The sequence below is a fragment of the Carassius auratus genome, chromosome 38 (assembly GCF_003368295.1).
Source record: "Carassius auratus strain Wakin chromosome 38, ASM336829v1, whole genome shotgun sequence".
Lineage (NCBI taxonomy): Eukaryota > Metazoa > Chordata > Actinopteri > Cypriniformes > Cyprinidae > Carassius > Carassius auratus.
The window spans coordinates 3,073,588-3,094,789 of NC_039280.1; the positions used below are offsets into that span (position 1 = coordinate 3,073,588).

At 34.7% G+C, this 21,202-nt stretch overlaps 2 protein-coding genes across 2 annotated transcripts; one reads left to right on the forward strand and one right to left on the reverse strand.

Annotated features, from left to right (window-relative positions):
• Positions 1 to 4,991: 4,991 nt before the first annotated feature.
• Positions 4,992 to 8,096, forward strand: LOC113056668 (MARCKS-related protein-like). Its single transcript, XM_026223466.1, has 2 exons — positions 4,992 to 5,265; positions 6,700 to 8,096. The coding sequence occupies exons 1-2, from the start codon at positions 5,194 to 5,196 to the stop codon at positions 7,315 to 7,317; spliced, it is 690 nt and encodes a 229-aa protein (XP_026079251.1). The 5' UTR covers positions 4,992 to 5,193; the 3' UTR covers positions 7,318 to 8,096.
• Positions 8,097 to 11,848: 3,752 nt separating this feature from the next.
• On the reverse strand, positions 11,849 to 19,463 carry LOC113056669 (tripartite motif-containing protein 29-like). Its single transcript, XM_026223467.1, has 8 exons — positions 19,343 to 19,463; positions 18,188 to 18,847; positions 17,481 to 17,576; positions 17,048 to 17,281; positions 16,785 to 16,941; positions 14,145 to 14,186; positions 13,941 to 14,006; positions 11,849 to 12,235 (listed from the first exon to the last, which is right to left on the reverse strand). The coding sequence occupies exons 2-8, from the start codon at positions 18,749 to 18,751 to the stop codon at positions 12,192 to 12,194; spliced, it is 1,203 nt and encodes a 400-aa protein (XP_026079252.1). The 5' UTR covers positions 18,752 to 18,847; positions 19,343 to 19,463; the 3' UTR covers positions 11,849 to 12,191.
• Positions 19,464 to 21,202: the final 1,739 nt, after the last annotated feature.

Here is a 21,202-nt window from a genome sequence, read left to right on the forward strand (position 1 = left end):
AAACCTTTGATTCTGGTCAAGATACATATTCCATAATTTATAATAAGTGAAAAGTTCCAACCATCTCCTCTCACATCAAAATCCACTGGCATATTTGTTTCGGACTGTTTCGACTTGTAAACACTGGTTGATCTGTGCATATCTCTCTACTAATTTTTTCACTGGGGAAAGCAATTTTATGAACTATAGACTCATAAGCAATCATTTTAAGCTAAACAAATGCCCTTTTATGCACTGCGTAAAATAAAACCATGTCTGCATTTGAGATCAGAGAAACAACAAACAAGTGCTACTCTACACTGCTCAAAATAAGTGTATGAATCATCAATAGCAAATCCTTTAAATATGTAAACATACTTACAGACTGTGAGTCAGAAGCGCTAGACTGTCCTTGCAGAATGAGGAACAGCCGGGGGCTTCGACAAAGGACGCATGTGACGACACCAGGCTAGACTTAGCTTCATCCACAGTGAAAGCCAATCCGGTGATCCACAGTGTGAAGTTGATGTATATCCTCAGCGAGCAGCACGGATCAGCTCTAGGCATGACGAAGCAGACATCATCCTCTTTTGGAAGGCCAAACAAAGTAGTTTCGCTTTCACAACCAAACACAGCTTCTTCCCAACTTGGTGGCAACAACAATACTACAGTGAGATTAAAAGTTGAACCTTCTTTCTTTGCTTGAACATCTGGGCGGCGTTATGCAAATCTTCCCACACAGTGACGTAGAGATGTGGGGGCGTGTTTAAACGAGGCGTTTTAGAGAGGTGTGGACGAGTGTTAACTTTAAAAGAATATCTCTTTAGATTTGAGACTTTAGTCTTTACAACTTTACAGATTTTCTTTATGCCCCAAGAGCTTGAAACAAAAATTGAAATTGCATCATACGACCCCTTTAAAGAATATGAGTGTGTGAGAAAGAGCAGATGATTAGACTACAGCTGGCACACTGACCCACTAACACTGCAGCTCACACACACACACACACACACACACCTACACTACAGCTGTCTCTACCTCTCTTACACACACACACATATCGACACACTCCGTTTCTCTCTCTAAAGGCTCTTCCCCTCCCCCTCCATCCATCTATTCTAATTCAAACTCTATTCTAAATTACATCCACACACACACACACACACACACACACACACACACACAAAACTGCTTCTCTGGTCCTGATTGAGAGGGAAGAATCTTTCTACATTTGCACTGTCTTAAACTAATTAAAGAATTTAAAAATACATTTAGTTACATTATTAGTCCAGCCCAAAATGAAAAATGTGTCTCTGGAACACACACACACACACACACATACCCTACCAAAAAACTATATAAAAGGATGGCTTTGACTATATTCTAAGTCTATTGAAGTCAATACAGATTAATGTAAAGAACAGACTAAAAATTAAGTTAAATTTTACTTTACATCTCCCTATCTTTGTAAAGTCTTGTTAAATTGTTTGCTCAATAGTATTTAGTCAGTGGTTTCCAGCAACTGTTTGTTTCCCGCATTCTTCCAAATGTATTCTTTTGTGTTCAACAGAAGCAAAAAATTATAATTTAGAGTCACAAGGGTTAATAAATGTTGACACAGCATTAATTTTAGAGTAAACTTTGCTCTAATTAATTTTTTATTATTATATTGATCATCTATTAAGCATATGCAAACTTTCCCTTTTCTTTAGTTTTTTTTTTACAAATAGTTTAGGAATATACTACCGTTCAAATGTCCGCAGTCAGTAGGGTTTTTATTTATGTATCTTTTTTTATTAATTTATTTTAGGAAATTAATACTTTAATTTAGCAAGGGTGACAATAAAGACATATAATCTTACAAAACATATTTTACAAATAAATGCCATGCTTTTGAACTTTCTGTTCATCAAAGAATCCTGGAAAACATTTATCACAATTTCCACAGAAATATTAAAGGGGTGCTAAAATGCTTTTTCACTACTTCAACTTTAGTTAGTCTGTAATGTTGCTGTTTGAGAATAAAAAAGATCTGCAAAGTTACAAAGCTCAAAGTCCAATTCAAAAGGAGATATTTTATTTAACAGAAATCCCTTTTCAAAAACTACTCTGAGTGGAGCCAATCACAACACAGACTGGCCAAGCTAACCAATCACAGCACATTGTGTATTTCAGAAGGCGGGCCTTCATTTGATACAGGAACTATTGGAGCCGTTCATGCCAGAGAGAGGTGTTATAATGTAAAATATGTGAAAAATAATCTGTTTTTCGAACAACCTAGTATGAGAGCTTGTTCTAGTACACCGCCAAAACAAAATCAAGACCTTGTAAAAGAGCATAATAGGACCCCTTTAAGTATTTCAAACTGTTTTTAATATTATACGATAATAATAATATTAATATTTTTTTCTTGAGCACCAAATCATCATATCAGAATGATTTCTGAAGGATTATGTGACACTGAAGACTGAGCAATGACCCTTAAAATTCAGCTTTACATCACAGAAATAAATTATATTTTAAAATTTATTAAAATAGAAAACAGTTATTTTAAACCGTAATAATATCTAACAATTTTTTTATTTTTACTGTATTTTTGATCAAACAAAAATGCTAACTCAGTGAGCAAAAGAGACAAAACATTAAAAATGCCAACCTGTCTCACTTCTTCTTATTATCTCATTATTATCTTATTATCTTATTATCTTCCTTATATATCGGGTCAAATTTCTCAACACCAATTAGATGTTGGTAAGCTGCATAAACATAAGTCATACTATTTTGGTTTCATTATATGTTCTGATTTTCTTTTCTTTCAAATTTCCCTGTAATTTAGCCTGGATTCATTTCCTATTCTCTGTCTTCTCAGGAACATGCTAAATAATTTCCAGTGGACTTTGTTCTACCTAATTCCTCTTAGGTTCCCCTGTCCACCCACCAGGCCGTGGGGGTGAATTACCCAGCAGCCTCGGGCTCATTTCCACCATGTGAAGATCATGGTGTCAGCAGGGATCTTTGGGTGGCGAACACATTCCTGACATACCGGAGGCGGGGGGTCGGGACACTGCATGTCATCCTCACAGCACTGGAGGGGGGCATTAAAACCATGTGGCATTCCAGCACTTCTGCTGCTATAGGAATGTTCTGGCTTCAGGATGAGTTAAGCTCAGCGTCTGTGATGTAATATCGATTAGCACAGAAAGAATGTTGTCTCCCTCAGGCAAAACGATGCATGCACAATAAAGCACTTACAGTAGATATTTTTAACCCTGTAAAGCCTGACATATAAAATAATTGTGAGATTTTTTTTTTTTTTTTCAAATGGAACAATTTATTGAACCTTTGAGCAACATGTTTTTGTTTTGTTTTTTTATTATGAGCTTATATTCAAAAAAGGAAAAGCCACATCAATTTTATTCAGAGGAACAAACTGAGCAAAAATGTACAATTTGGTGCAAATGCTGATATTCCAATGGCCAAAAAGTAAGATTATCTTTATAACAGTATAACTCCTTTTGTTTTATGATTAAAGTGCTGTAGTTTCGTAAACATACTGTATAATGCAATGCCATACAATGATGACAGTGAGACAAACGTTTCTCAAAAGTCTGATGAATCATAATTGATACTCATTTTAACATGACAGTGATTTCCAGTAAATGTTCATCTTGAAATATTACTCTTTTAAAAGTTACTCTTACATTTACATTATACAAGTATAAGTATATAAACAAAGATTTCACAAGAAAAAGACAATCTGAAGGTGGATGTTTTAAATAAATTATACTAAAATATATTTCACTTTTATCTTGTACTAGCTGTGTGAAAACAAAAATGATTTCTTCCTGTTACACTGTATTGCAATTTAAAGAAGTAATTTTATACAAGAGTAGCTCAAGCAATTTAATTACAACTTGAATTTTTACACAACAGCAAAGAAAAGGAACAGACTGGAAACAGAGAGCTGATGTTAGTCATTGCTCAGTGAGAGACTGAGAGTTTAACTTTTGAAATGTTAATATTATCAAACCAATATTAGTTTAATTTTACAGGATGGACTGTTTTTTGCAAACCAGCTAACAAAACATCACAAAATCTTTTAACTCCATTGCTAATACTCACTAACACTGGTGCTGTTACTTCCCTCCAAAATGATGTCACTTCCCATGCGATGATGTCATCACAGAACTGGACTAAAAGAAAGGGAAATTAAATTGGAATTAATTATTAATAACAACAAAATTATCATGAAACATGTTTAGTTTAAAATGTTTAAACTAGAGAAATTGTATGAGAACTTTAGAACAATATACAGACTATTTACTTAACACATATATAAATACCAGTTTTCTATATAGTTCCCAGTAATATAATATGACATGTAAATGCTTAGTTTTATGATCTCTCAGAACATGTAAAGCAACACAATACAAGTGTATTGACAGGTTAACAAATAAATGTTCCTTTAAAGTCTGACGTATCATTTTTGATACATTTAAATGTGATTTTTCCCTAAAATTATGTATGGATAATCAAGTAAACCTGAGTTTAAATAAGTTTATTCTGAAACATTTAAGTAAAAAAGAAAAAGAACCTGGAATATTTTAAATTAATTGCCAGTATTACATATAAGACGTTGCAAACATGACAAGAAAATGTATTCCTTAACCAAAGCAATGAGAAGATTTAAAATTCAACCCTACATTCACTTCATTACCATCACTTGTTTTTTTTATATTTCATCAGATATTAAGACATATGATGAGGATATGAAAGTTTACTGTTCAAAGCATGAATCAAATCCCTAATAAAGCCCTTTATATCAGTAGTCCATGCATCCAGAGGTGTAACGCTGTGGATCCAGTAATCTGCTGGAGTGTGTGTAGCAGTGTGGTTGAATGAGGCAGATGAAGCTCCAGCCCTCTGACACAGATTGGGCGGCGCAGCTGCTGGGTGGAGTCACACAGTCAAATACTCACACTTGTAGCTGTGAAACTCTTAGTTTGGTCTCCCCGCAGAGCCGTGTGGATTTACTACCAGAAAGCAGCTTTTATTCATGTCTGCTGAGCACAGCAGATAAAAAAATACACACACACACCAGGAATCTAAACGCTCGCTCACCATCTCTACTGTGTGGGTTTGAATTTAAGGACCCTCTGCGTTTGTTCTGATTTTATTTTCATTTTTAACTCTTTGAAGAAGACACAAAGGAGGATGGGTGCTCAGTTATCTAAAGGTGAAGCTACAGTGGACGAAAAAGCTGTGGCTGATAAAGCCAATGGTCAGGTGAGGATCTACAAGCACTTTTATAATTAAACTATCAGCTTTCTGCTATGGCTAAATGGGATATCAAAACATTTTTTTTTTACCTTTCAGTTATATCATTTATCCAACAATACACCATTTACAACTTAATCTTTGAATTTGTGTTACATTTTTGGATTATCAAATGTGTGTCTGTGTCTACAATATAATTTCAGTTCTGAAGGAGGCATTTTTATTTATTTATTTTGAGGGTTTGAATTTACATTTTTTAAACCCTCTCTCTTTCTTTTTTTTATTTAAAAAAAATTGTATATTATGTATACTTTTAAACCCATTTTAGTTCGTTTAGTTTGTTATCAAGCAGACTCTGTGGTTGTGTGTTGGCGCTGAAGCTAGCAGTAACCCGAATTGAGAACAAAAGGTTGCAGAGCTGCATAGAAATGATGCAGAGCGCTTCTGCTGATCTGCAAACAATGCAATGCATGCGCGAGTGTCTTCGTGTGTGAATGCATGGACCATTCCTCTGGTACTTCATTAATAATCATTCTACCCATTCCCCTTAATGCATATGCGCCCTTCCCCCTCCATATGGAATAAGATAGCTCTTTTCTTTAATAATCAACTCAGTGCATTATTTTGCATATCTTTGTGCATATGATTTAAACACCCCAGTACTTCCACAGACTAAGTTACTGTATTTCAAGGCTATAGTGCTCGGTTGATACATCATCTGAATGGGTGATTGTCAGATATCCTGTAATGCAAGAATAAAATGGGTGTTTTCGAGTGGGATGTTGTTTTAAACACAGTTTTAGGGTTGCTGTCTCCCGTTTCTTTGTTCTCTCTGGTACTGGCTGGTTTTCTAAACTGTGAATTATATTTAGTGGATCAATGTCGCCTCTAGTGGACGCAGTTGTAATTACACCATATACTTCTGCTTTTGGTTACTGGGTGTTGCTTTTGTCTTTACTGTAATTATGTATAACAATCCTCAAGAGTCTTTTCTGATAGAAAAATATATTGTTTTCTAGATGTCCTGAATTAATCAGTAATTTATATCTATTTTGGCTATTTTAAGGTTGAAGCAGCACTACCATACAGTGATTAGCTGACTGATCTTTAAATCTCAATTCTTCTAATATTGCTGTATTTTAAGGTTTGATTTTACATGAAACTGAGATCTTTTCTTAAACTTGTGATTTTAATATTTATTTATGAATAAAAATAGAGGTAGCCTATACATATCCACTGAAGGATTTAAAAGTACCTACTTGGTATTGGATCGAAAAGAGTGGAACACATTGTGCTATAAACTATACAATAAAAGCAAGCATTTGCTTTTTACTGTGACTATAAAAACAAGCATTTACAAGCATAAACCCTTTGCTTTTCACCAGTGTTGTGTGTGCCAACATGCATTTGGCTTATCTTCCCTCATTCTGCTTTTCTCTTCAGGAAAATGGCCATGTGAAAACCAATGGTGACGCATCTACCAAGCCAGATGGAGAAGCTGTGGCAGCAGACGGAAATGGAACCACGGAGGTTGCCAAGGAGGAGGCTGCCAAGACGGAGGCGGGAGATGGCATCGAAGCCGCCCCTGCTACCGAAGGCGACGCCACCAAATCTGACGGCGAAGCTCCAAAGGAAACCAAGAAGAAGAAGAAATTCTCACTGAAGAGCTCCTTCAAATTCAAGGGCATTTCCCTGAAGAAGAACAAGAAGGGAAGCGAGGAGGCAGCGGAGCCCGCAGCTGAGCCAGCAGCTGAGCCCACAGCCACGCCCACCACCGAAGACAAACCCGAGGAGAACGGCCAGGCTGCTACAGAGACCAAAGAGGAGGAGCCTGCTGCGGCAGAAACCAATGAGACACCGGCACCTGAGGCGGAGGCGGAGCCAAAAGCAGAGGCGGAGCCCAAAGAAGAGGCTGAGGAGCCTAAAGCAGAAGAGCCCGCCCAGGAAACAGAAGCCACGCCCACAGAGGAGACCACACAATCTGAGGAGACCCCGGCTCCTGTTGAAGAGACCACGCCCACCACAGCCTCAGACCCGGACCCGGAGCCGGCTGCAGAGTGACCTCACTTCACTGTGGCAACCTAGACTGTTTATCTTTATCCTTCTTTTCTTTTTGAGATTGAAATATATAAATATATATATAAATATATATAAATATATGAGACTTGAGCCACAATCTTACAGCAATACTACAGAGAAACCGAGCTCTTTCACCATCTTTTCTGCTAACGGTCTGTCCTGTCCGGTGTCTGTGAGCTCCGTGCTGCCGCACGTCTAGAGCTTTTTTTGGGGGGGAATCGGGCCAGGAAGTGCTCTGTGTATGGATTGGAAAGACTGATGGAATTTCCGCCTCAGAGGAAGAGCTGCGGATGGAAGAGTGTGGCTCCCTGTTCACAGTCTTTTCAGTCATTTTTCTCTTTAAACTTCATCTGATCCTTGATTTTTCAGGGCTGATGAGTGAAATGACAAATTGTTCTCTAAGGAGATGGTTACAGGACAATGTAAAACTACAAAAAAATAAATAAAAATCTTTTTTTTTAAGTGTTTGTATAGCTCTACATTCCAATTTTTAGTCCTGAAAACTGTAGGGTGTCAGAAGAACTGGCGAGTGAATAGGTTTTAGTCTTAGTCTGTTTTTAATGATGTTTTACAGTTTTAATCAGATCCAGATACACATTTCAAAGTTTACGACAAAGGGGAAATAAACCACTGCTTTTATCAAATATATATTTTTGTTCTGTTAAGTCTCTGTACATACATTTTCTGACTCTTTATTTTGCTAACATTTCCAGGTGTTAATAAGATGTTGTACAATTAGGCCAAATAAATGTCTGACCCCCTCTTGTGGTTCTTTGTTTTTCTGAAATGGAGTGCTTTTAACAAGAAAGTTATTTAAACCATAACAAACAAACTTCATCTTCAGAATAAGAAGAAGAAGAAGAAAGTACTATACTTGTTTTAATACACACAAAGAAACTGAAAGACTGTAGGAAGTTTTGCAGGACAATCCATGCAAACACATCATTAATGGGATAGATTACTCAAAAATTGTAATTAAATCTGAAATCTGAAGAAAAAAAAATATGTTTTGGTTTTGTCCATACACATGTCAGTTAGGTCCGATTTGCTTCAGAATATTGTCTCTTGTCGTGTTTCACAGAAGTAAGAAAGTCATACAATTTTGAAACAACATGAAGGTCAGTGAATGTAAGAATTTTCATGTTTGTGTGGACTCTCCCTTTAACTAAGTATTTACTCTTAGCTATATTTTACAAGCTCACAACAAAGTTTTTTTGGATAAACAGGATTTCTTCTCTTTGGCAATTTGCCACTCAGGTAAGTCAAATAAACACTCTTAAAGATTAAAGACTTAAATATGCAGGTAGACTACAGCGGGTACAAACTTCAGATATTCAAAGACTGAGATTGTACACTTATGACTGACCAGCCTTTTTAGACCTGAGGCATCCTGCAGATATTATTAACATATGTAGGCTATGTTTCTGGAAATTTAGATGACTTTCTAGTCAAAGTAAGATCCTGCTGGATAATGGTTCAAAGTACCTGAAAATGAGATGAAGCTCCTCTGAGCTGATGCAATTTGTAGTGGATGTGTGTATATGTGCTGTTGTTCTCTAACTTGAATTTTTTTGGATCAGCAGCATTAAATACAGCAAGAAAGTCCAGATTTTGTACATAATGTGTGCATTTAGCAATCAGGGCTCATTCAAAGGTGACAAAGGTGAAGTTGTAATGTAAACCCAAATGTGTCCCGTGTCTTTAGCCATAATGATTGATGAATGACAGGGTTCTAAACCTGCTCCTTCTGCTGGGTCACAGTAGTTACTGCTTCCTTGTGAGTCAGGGTACTTTCAAGGCAGATGTTGAAAGGAATGTGACAGTTAAATCTGACAGCAACATATTTTTTTTTTTTACCTAACCCATATGGTTCCTGAGTTATAATTAAAAAAATATACATTTACTTGTTGCTGCACTGACACAACCTGATGGCTGACTACACAGTTTAAATATACAGGGTTAATATAAAGAACTTTAAGTTAATTGGACATGTATTATTGGAGTCATGGCTGAAATGTGATTATTTTTGTTTTTGTTGATTTGTGCAGATGATGCTTGGACAATGGATGTTAACATTGTTTTGTTATAGCACCACCTAGTGTTTACACACCACCTGCGTAATGTTTTGCAATTATAGTAATGTTTGTTTATACAGCAAAAATCACCAATAGCAAATTGTGCAGTTTTAGATTAATAATTATAATCTACCTAAAACTGCCAAATTCTTTGGCAGATACAGACAAGCCTTCTCCAATTTCGGTGCTGTTAGACACAGATCATTCATGAATGTCATGATGAACTCCCAATATTTTTATATCTTAAGATTCAAAACCCCCTATTACTTAAATAAGTAAATAAATAAAGGTATAGGTTTAGGAGTAAGCTTTTATATAGAAATTAATAAGAGCAAATATTCATAAATGATAACTATGGTTCCAAAACAAGGAATACATTTACAAAAAAAAAAAAAAAAAAAAAAAAAACATGCACACACACGATCAGAGCCACTGAAAAAAATAATAATAATTATATATATATATATATTGGAAACATTACTATTTTTTATGTTTTTGAAAGAAGTTTCTTTTGTTCATCAAGCCTGCATTTATTTGATCAAAAATACAGAAAAAACAGTAATATTGTGATATATTATTACAATTTCAAATAATTGTTTTTAAATTTATTATACTTTAAATTATCATTTATTTCTGTGATGCAAAGCTGAATTTTTAGGATCATTATCACATGATCCTTTAGAAATCATTCTAATATGATGATTCATTATCAAAGTTGGAAACAGTTCTGCTGCTTAATATTTTTTTTAGAACATGTGATACTTTTTAGGATACTTTGATGAATAAAAAGTAAAAAAAAAAAGAAGCTATGTTTTTAAAATATAAATATTTTGTAATAAAGATATACAAAACTGGTCAGTAATTTGGGGTCAGTAATTTTTTTTCTTTCTTCTTTTTAAATAAAAGCAATACTTTTATTCAGCAAGGATGTGTTAAATTGATAAATAAGTGATATTATTATATATATATATATTTTTGTGAATAAATGCAGTTCTTTTTAACCTTTTATTGATCAAATATATTAGACAGCAGAATTGTTTCCAACACTCATAATAAATCAGAATATTAGAATGATTTCTAAATGATCATGTGACAGACTGGATGTTACTTGTGACACTGAAGTATTATTTGAAGTTTTAATAATATTTCACAATATTACTGTTTCTGTATTTTTATCAAATAAATGTAAAATGTGCACACACATTTTATAAATGAGACTCCAGAACATTAATTCCAAATTTCCATGCGTAATGATGAATGAATCCATTTACTGTTATTTACCAACTGTAAAAATATTGTATATTAAGTTACAGGAGTATGGAAGTCAATCAAAGAATAAATAGCCTATAATATCAGTATTTCCAAATGTGTGTAATTCTTTTCAGGCTAGAAAAAAATCATGTACTTACAAGGATCTATTTATTCTTTTTGGAAATTTGGAAATCAGCAAGACAGTATTTACTGTAGGTGAGAATCCACTGACTTAATATTACTCGAACTTGTGGCATTAATAAGAATAACCTAGGACATTTAATGAATAATTTCATAAAAGCATGACACTTTCTTACACTGGAAACAGCAGGCTGAGTAGGGTTTTTGTGGGTTTGGTTTTGTTAATCTCTGCTGATAGATGCCATATATGACACCACACTGGCAGCATTTTGGAGCCGTTAAAAAAAAGTAAACCAAATCTCATAATACAAACATGATACGATTTTTTTTTGGGGGGGGGGGGGGGGGGGGGGTCTTATACTGCTAAACCATTGTTGTTGTTTTTTTTTTTTGTTTTTTTTTTTTTGTATGACATCTGTGTTTTATTTTCAGCTCCTTTGGATGAATTTGCAATAAATAAGAATAATGTTAAACAAATTAAATTAAATATTGAATGGATGTACTGTAATTGCACTAAAAATAGCTAACAACTATCATAAAAATATAATCATCTATCCATCTTCCAAACCTGAAATCCCCATTAATCATTATTTGTGTAAATGTATCACCTCATCTTACTTGTTTTTTGTTTGTTTGGCCATTTCAGCCGTAACTGTTTTCCACTGTGCTGCATTTGGGGCAGCTGTAACCTCCTCTATAAAACTCCTTACCCTAGCACATTTTAATACAGTCCATACAAAATATGTAAATTTCATTATCAAAAAGGAAAAATAACAAACACATATTTCCTGAATACACAAATCAGTTTCTGAAAATCTATAACTTTTTTAAATCAAGCCAAACTTTAAAGAAAGACAAGGAAAGGGCTAAAGAAACATTAAATAACATCTTCATTCAACAAATAATTCCTTTAGTTGCAGAATTATTAGCATGTGTTTGTTATAGCACCATCTAGTGATGGAATTTGACAATATTTTGTGCGGCTTGCCCTCTTCAAATGTTTTTGATTTAAAAAAAATTCACAACACAGATTTATGTGTGTATGATTATATGTTTATTTATTACTTTTAATGTGATCCCATAAAAACAACTGTAAATAGAAACATTTTAGACAGGAAAATCATTTCACAGGAGACATGCACTTAATGTTGTAAACACCCATGGTAATCAAGCATCAATCATCTCTGTCACACAGTCATGCCATTATAGGTCAAAATTGTATTGCTTTTCAGTGGGAAAAATATAATTTATTGGCTTACTTTCACATTCAACACAATATATTTAGATAAAATTCTTTTACAATATATATATATATATATATATATATATATTTTTTTTTATATTTTTTTTTATTTATTTATTTTTTTTTTTTAAACATCCAGGTAGGCTTCATTCTGAGAATTCATCATCACTTGAGCCAGAGCTAACTTTATCTTTAAAAAAAGAAGAAGAAGAGGAAAGAAAGAAAAAAAGAAACCTATATTATTCAAAGGGTACAGAAGGCACAAAACATACTAAAATGATATTTAATGTAAGTTCCTTGTTCAGCAGTTGTTTAATTAAATCTGGTCAAATATTTAACTGTACTGTTGGATTCAATCAAAAAAGGTTCTGCTATAATGAAAATTATTTTAATATTTAATTTTCATTCCAAAACTTTATTTATTCTCGGGAACTAAACTTTCATTACACAAACAAAACCACAAAGACATTTTTCTAAATAGCTTTCATCCACAGAACATCATGAAAGTAAGTAATTACAAAAACTAGGGATGCACCAATCATGATTTTTCATGGCTGATTCCGATACCAATTTTTTTTTTTTACAAGCAAACTGGCCGATTCCGATACCGATTTCCGATTTTTTACAAATCTTTAAGCAACAAACAAGAAAGAAGGAAAGTGTGCATAAACAAGATATTTGGTATTTAATAGGCCAAACTTGCTTTTGGCTATTGAAAACAATAACTGTAACCATCTGAAATTAATGGCAGTAACTGCAAAATAAGTAGCCTACATTCAATACAAACATAGATGGTACAGACATCAGCATTTAGCTTTTGTTTTTGAATTGGGTTGAAACTACATAGAACTGGCCTTAAATATATAGATTAACTGTAACCATGTGAAATTAAAGGCAACAACTGCATAGTTCTACAGTCCAAGCAACACAATCAACATACATTCAATAAGATGTTTCTTAATCAGCATTCAGTATTTAGTTTTTAAATTTGTTTTTTAATAAAATAAAATAAAAAGCTCTTTACCAGTAAGACTAAATAAAAGTATGTTATATAAATACATTTTTCCAAAATGTTAAAATCAAATAATGTTGGTGCGAATAAAACAAAGAGGCAAAGTGTTTCATTCATCCAATAATAAAATAAAAAAATTTAGGGTAATGATTCACATCTATATTTGTTTACTTGAGCCAATCCAAAATAAATAACTTATTGTCTCAAGTAAAAAAAAAAAAAGTTTTAATTGGATTAATGAAACACTTTTTTTAGTGTACTACAGCAGGTGATTTTAAAATTAAATTAGGTCTATGTAATTTTAAGGTAAAATAAAAAATAATCATCCTAATGCATAACTGACGTTTATTTCTGGCTTTTCAAACGTGTATGCAAGTTCTAATAAAAAATAAATAAATAAATAAATAAACATTTCAGTTTTGTCACAGTTTAGTCCGTTTTGTTTCTCCTCCAACACGTGAGAAGATGAGCTGAACATCTCTTCACGGTCTACTCGTGTTCAGGGTGCGGACCGGTACAGTTTTTGCTCGCGCAGCTTTAGTGCGCGCAGGAAAGGGCTCTTATTTGTGCGCCAGTACACCAACGGCTGATCGCTTCCTGCTATCTGTGCCTCAGACATGAAGCTCTGCATTTCCAGTACTGATCGGCTGCCCGTGTCCTGCGCACAGATTTCGAAATACTCTTCCACACAAATGACATAGCGAACGATTACAATGTAGTCTATGCACGCGAGCGAACTTCCGGAAAAATCGGCCGAAAAAAAGAACAAAAACCGGCCGATTGCCGGTCACGTATTTTAAGCAAAAACCGGTCAACCGGTGCATCCCTAACAAAAACACTGTCCTTAAGTCCACAATCCCTTTAATATTTATCTTATACTTACATTTAATTTCTGATGGAGATGAAGATGAAGATGAAGATGAAGATAAAGCTGGTACAGCTGGTTCCACTGGAACCATATAAATATTGATTAAATAACAGAGGTAAGAAATAGAGTGAAGATTAAAAGGACTAAAATTATGAATAATTGAACTAATAATTGAATTTTGATCATTCTATTTCAGTATCTAAATAAATGAATACTCACTGTGTAGGAGCCTGGAAGTTTTGAAAATTTGGACATCAGCAACTATTAAAAAAGATATTAAAGTGAATTATTTTATGGCATAACCCTGAATGTTGTGGTGAAATCAGTTGCTCATGAGCACTCCACCACAAACATTTTACACAAGCTGACAGAATATAGCCTACAGTACTTTTTGGTTCTCAAACATGATATCATGGCACTCAGCACAGGCCTAATGTGCTAATGAAACAATTACTGGTTTTATGATAAACCACATTAAAAGTCCTAACAGTTAGTATTACAATTTATTACAATTAACATTAAAACAGTATTGGATTATAGCAATTTGAAAAACGTGGAAAATATGCTCAGCACTAAGCAAAGTTTATAAGTGTCAGGTTTGTTGTGAAAACATGAAGGAAGGCAAACTGCTGAGAGAAAGTATATGAAAGAATGTATTAATTGGGGGAAGTGACTATCTTCAGAATAGTTTTGATTGCATTTGCGTTTCATTTTCCATTTGTGCAATGCCTAATAAAGCAGTGTTTATAAGCACTTTGTTTACAATTACAGAGATTACTGGGGAAACAGCTCTATTTCTGCTGTTCCATAAACGCCACCTGCTGTCAGACAATTGATTTACATTTTCATTCAGCCTGTCTGTCAGTTGTGTTCGGGCCAATCTGAAAATTGGACTAAATTTGTGTTGTGAACAGGGGTGGTAAAAGTACTCAAAAGTTATACTCAAGTAAAAGTAGATGTATCTAAATAAAAATGACTCCAGTAAAAGTAGAAAGTCCTCCATTCAAACATCACTTGAGTAAAAGTACAAAAGTATCCGATTTAAAACATACTTAAGTACCGGAAGTAAAAAATAAACATTCAAATTATATAAATATCAATAATTAAGCAGATCAGTTGTTTTGGGAGTGATATGCAGTGTTTTAATTGAACAAATGATGAGATTAGATACTTTAGAATTTGTTAGATTTACAATCAAAAGAGACAATGAAGAACCTTATCGCAGTATAGGGATTGAACTTTCAATAGACATGTTCCATAACATCATAGCTGCATCAAACAGAAGATGCGCCAGATACAAGGTAAGACTGTTTCAGAATATCAATGAGGAAGAACCACCTCTTTATAGAGTTAGTTCTCCCAAAAATGAAAATTCTTTCATTCGCATTTTAGGGGCTAAATATCACGTTATTGGTATTGTCGCTTCGAACTGCGGACATGAAAAACAACCACAGAATTGGCAACATTGGTTGGTATTTACTACATAGAGCCGTAATTCACTGATAATCTACACAAAAACGTTTTTTTTTTCTTCATTTTGAAAGCAATTTTGTGTTAGTTGTCGGTGTACTACGGCTCTGTGTAGTAACTGCTGCTCCACCTGAACCAGTGTTGCCACATCCGTGGTTGTTTTTCATGTCCACCGGTCGAAGAAACCCCAATCCCAATAACTTGATATTTAGCGCCTAAAATTTGACTTTTACCAAGGCAACCCTTCCAATAAACGTACATTTTAACCCCGGGAAGCAATTTTTATCGGGGAACCTCCTGGAAACGCGTTTTTGGCTAGTTTTGGACTAGTTTTGAGAAGCAACTGGTCAGGATTTGTTGTGAAAACCTGGCAACCCTGATCAGAACGCATGTGCTGGATATATATAATACTAACTACAGGAGCGTTACTGATGAGATGAGCATGAAAATCGCATTCGACACAGCCCTACTGAAATTTCATTCACCCATGGCAGGCAAAGAAGACATCTCAGCCAATAAGAATCTCCCTTGACTTCAGTGAATTCAAACATATCCTTGAGATATGGGCATGGGTGATCCCTGTCGGGAATCTCGAGATCATTGCGGGCAGCTAGAGCTACACTATCACCTATTTTAGTGATCATCTTCCACCTCGAACTAACTGCTGCGTGAGCGTATGTTGGCAAAGAACTTGCGAAGTCGCAAGTTTTTTCAAAAGAAAACCAAATTTTTCATTGGTTTGTAAAATCATTGTAATAAATACTTGAAGCGAGCATGGGGAAATGTATCGGAGTAAAAAGTAAACTTTGTCTTTAATAAAGTAGTGGAGTAAAAGTGAAAGTAGATTCAAATAAAACATACTCAAGTAAAGTACAGAACCCCGAAAAAAATACTTTAGTAATATAGCAAAGTATTTTTACTTCGTTACTTACCACCACTGGTTATAAATCCTAATTGGTAGATGGAAAACAAGCTGATGTGCATTCAAAAATATCAAGAGTTCAGATTTGTATGGTACACTGTGTATAATTGTTTATGGAGCAAATAAAATACTTATAATTATCATTTTACATAGTTTTACTTAAAAATTATTTAAAGGCTGAAATCTGTATTTGTACATGTAGTACATATTAGTAGATAACTTATAAGTCACCCAATATATTTTTGTTTGTTTAAAATCAGGCCATCATTTTAAATGTTATTTTAATGTTTATGCAAACAAACAAAAAAGTACAAAGTACTGCTTATTTATTTGTTGTTTGTTCTTCCAGTACATTTTAATAATATATTTATAATATTAATAACATTTTGGTCACTATTGTGAAACAAAATATCATATTGTTTCATATACTACATACTTGCAAAAGTCTGAATAGTTCTTGACTTCACCTTTCTTTGATATTTTGCCCATGTGCTCATCACAGACTTTGACCAGTTGTTTTTTCAGCTCTGAGACAGATTCCTCTACATTCTTAAATGTCAGGAGGTCATTGACATCTCGGGCTGAAGTTGTGCACAGATACAGTCCAGACTGAGAACAGTAATTCTGAAATTGGAAAAAAAACAAATAATAATAATAAAAAAATTTATTTTAATTTTTTATCGATACATATGTCCACATTTTGTTAAAAAAAGAGCCTTTCTCTAATTACCTGGAAGAAATTAATGTGATCCTCTGCATGTAAAATTGGCTCCAGTTTATCATTCTCGTGTTTCATATTACTGATCTCCTGCTCCAGTTTCTGTATGTGTTCATTGATCTGTCCTATCTCCTTCTTCTCCTGAGCTCTGATCAGTTCTCTCACCTCACCACGTCTTTTCTGAATGGAGCGGATGAGCTCATTGAAGATCCTGTCACTGTGCTGCACTGCTGCCTGTGCAGAGCTCTGTTACGACAGAAACACAGGGCATAATTAAGCACTTTGATAATAAAACTTCTCACACAATGCTACCAAACATAATATAATTTTTTTTCTTTTCTATTGTAAATGTATATAGCTTTTGTTTGATTTGTTAGGAATCAATTGTTTGATGCCATTTGGCTTTTCCTTTAGCCCCATTCAAAACATTTCAAGTCACATTTACCTTATAAGAATTCACAGCCTTCCCAAATTCCTGGACCTTCTTGCCTATGTCAGTGATTTTCTGAGTGAAATATCTCTTTTTTATATTTAGTTCCTCCTGTGGATGATTTTGTAACAAATAAGAATTATTTGCTTGAGTAACTTTTGAAATAATAGCAATAATTATAAACACACACACACACACACACACAGGACACACATTTTGCTAACTATAAGTAACTTTGCAACTACATGTCAACTATGCTACTGGTCATTAGACTATTAGTACTGCTAGTAGACTGCTTCATATCTGCTAAGACTTTATTTTGATAGTTCACCAACATTCTATTGACTGTACATAACTTTGCAACCATGCCAACTTATTCTAACCCTAACACTGCCTATTAACGGTTTAAATTGACTTATAATTAATTGAAAGTCTAAAGTGAATAAAATTGCTTCTTCCATTTAATTTTACAATGTTATGATGCATAAAATGTATTGTGTCATGCAAACTGTACTTTAAATTTCATTTTTAACTACACACTACTTTTGCTTAAAATTACTGATCAATTTCTTCCCATAGGAAAAAAAAATCGTCTTATACTAATTTAATGGATTTTATAAATTTTTTAATTATATTTTGTGTTAATATTTAGGCTTATATTCACTATATAATAATATATTTTATATCATCACTTAAGTACATACATTATAACATCATCTTACCTGTTTTTTAGCCATTTCAGCTGCAGCTGAGACAGTTTGATGTCCACTGTGCTGATCCCCCATACAAACTACACAAACACACTTCCGGTCATTATAGCAGTAAATCTCCAGCGCTTTATGATGTTGAGGGCAGATCTGCTGCTGTAGATTTGAGGAAGCATTTACCAGCTTGTGCTTTTTAAAAGCTTCAGAATCGTAATGAGGCCGAATGTGAGTTTGACAGTATGAAGCCATACAAAACAGACAAGACTTAATGGCTTTGAGTTTTCTTCCTTTACACACATCACACTTCACATCTCCAGGCCCAGCTGGAACTCCCCGTTTCATTCCCTCTACAATTTCAGCCAGGATAGTGCTTTTGCTGAGAGCTGGTCTTTGGTCGAATGTTGCCCTGCATGTAGGGCAGCTGTAAGCTTGTCTCAAAGAAGCATCTCGATCCCAGCACCCATTTATACAGTCCATGCAGAAACTGTGCCCACAAGTTGTAGTCACCGGGTTCTTGAGCAGATTTAGACAGATTGGGCAATTTAAAGGATTTTGAGTGTCAGAGACAAGTTCTGCCATTTTGATGCTTTCAAATCAAGTGGAACACTCACTGTAGAATATCAGGTGATTTGAAACATTGAAATCGGAGTGGGAGTGGCTCCTATGCAAACATGACTAAATGAAAATGAAAGTAAAAATAATAAATCAGTAGGCTATTTTTTGCTTCTGAAACTTTCAATCTGGACCATCATGAAAAGTATACAAATAATGTAATATTCAGAAACACAGTCCTACATTTGTCATAATGTAAATACACCCTGGTGCACAATTCTCAAAACACTCACACAAGAGCCTGACAAACAAGTTGAGATGATTATGCATGCACATGGTCTCCCAGTAGTGGTAGGCCTATAAAATAAAGTTTTTATTGTGTAGCCCTACTACACAACCAGTTTAACCAAATACAGCCATAACAACTGGAACCTAATGATGTAGAACGTGGAAAATACTTTTAATTTTATTTTTCACTTATTCATTCATTCATTTTATTTTAGACACACATACAGTACACTCGTATTACCTCTGGCCCAGCACCTTCTATTGAGTTATTATTAAATTTAGTAGTTTTATTCTCAAAGTTAGCTTCAGTATAGGGTTAAACAGACTCACAACTTGGCTGGAATTCCACAGGCGCTGGTTTTATTTCCGGTAACACGGTCAACCTCATTACTGAATATAATAAGACGCATATGAGAGAAAGAAATGGAACGGATTTTTTTGCCTGCATATATGTGATGTGTGTAAAGAAGGAAGTGCTCCGCTCACCTCAACAGAAAAAAAAAGTAGGCTGCTCTTAAAGTGACAGTACCCATTCTACCGGATGCAACACAAACACCATGTATTTAATATAGACGTGTCCGAGAGTAATCTGTGATCAGTGAAAATGTTCTTCATGTGTTCCTATCAGTTAATAAATAAGGGCCAAAGAGTTGTCACTGAAAACTGAAAACTCAGACAACTGTATTAATAAAATAATAGCGACGAATAACTGTCTAGAGCTGTAATTTTTAAATAATGCAATTTAATTTACAATTTATTTGATCATTGTTCAAGTTAAATTTTGACTTCTATAGTAGATTTTTTTTTTTTTTTTCAGATATCCAGTAAATCGCTTCCATCAATACCTCCAAAGCTTTCACAGACATACTGTATACCACTTCCTGGATCAGCATTTGACTCTGTAACATTATGCAGTTTTCATTAATGTGCTGTCTATTGCTGATGATCACATTATTTTTAATATGCATCTGTTTACATAAGAGATAGCTTGTTTCTCCGTCCTGTCCACGTGTTTTTTGTTTTGGGGGTTTTGTACTCGTTCAGAAGATGTGTAATAGCGCTCCCTAGTGTATTACAGTGAAAACGTGTCTCAAAACATGTCTTTGGCAGGGAAGCAGTGTATTCTAAATCAGGGGTTCCCAAATTTTTCCATTCCACGACCCACTTAGACAAGTGTAATCTAATTCAATGCAATGGTTAAATAAATGTTCAGCAACTTTGGCAAATTTTTCTCTAAACAGAGATGATACGTCAAGGAAATACTGCAAAATGTTCAATTAACTCTCCGTTTGTGCCCTGCTCACCCTGTACATGTGAAATGTTTTTTTCCAAACCGTTTCCCGAACTAAAAAAGTAAAAAAAAAAAAAAAAAAAGTTCAAACGGATGATAGAAATTAATGACCATGGCCTACCTGAAACTGTTTTCGTAACATTAGAATTTTCTGGTGTATGTAATCTCATGCAGAATATAGTGTATTGAAGTGAGCAAGTTTTTTCTCTTTAATAATTTGGACCAATTGAACCTTTTAATGACATTGCTCTGAGACCTTCACTGTTATTACAACTAGTGCGCACCCATGCTTCAAAACATGCAACGCACGCGGACTTAAGTGCAATTCGAAAATCACACTAAGGATATTGCAGACCATAATTAATGTTGCTGTCACGCTGTTTTGTGTTTATTTGGCTATTAAAACTTTGTTTGATTGTCCGCCGGTTCCCGCCTCCTTCCCGAAGGAGTCTGCCACCGAGGATGATCAAGGCCGTGGGCTGGAGTGTGTTCGTCTGCCCCCCCCGGCAACTCACTCCAGCACTGCGCCTCGAGCATCCTCGGCGGCAGACTCCTTCGCCCTGCTTGATTGCACCGCGGATTCACCCCAGCGGCAAGGGAACTTCAGCAGCGCGCCCCTCCGGCTTCGGCACCAGTGTAACACATTAAAAACTTCACAATCACGAGGAGGAGGAGGCGGGAACCGTCGGACAATCAAACAAAGTTTTAATAAACAAATAAACACAAAACAGTGCGACAGCCCCTCGCAAACGACTGTCGCACACAAACAAAATCAAACACAATATAAATCCCAGGCCTGGTCCTCTCTCGTCCTTCACTGTTGTCGATCCTCTTTTGTATGCTTCTTGTTGAATGACGAGTGGCAAGGCAAAGATCCTTTTAACAACAGTATCTTTACT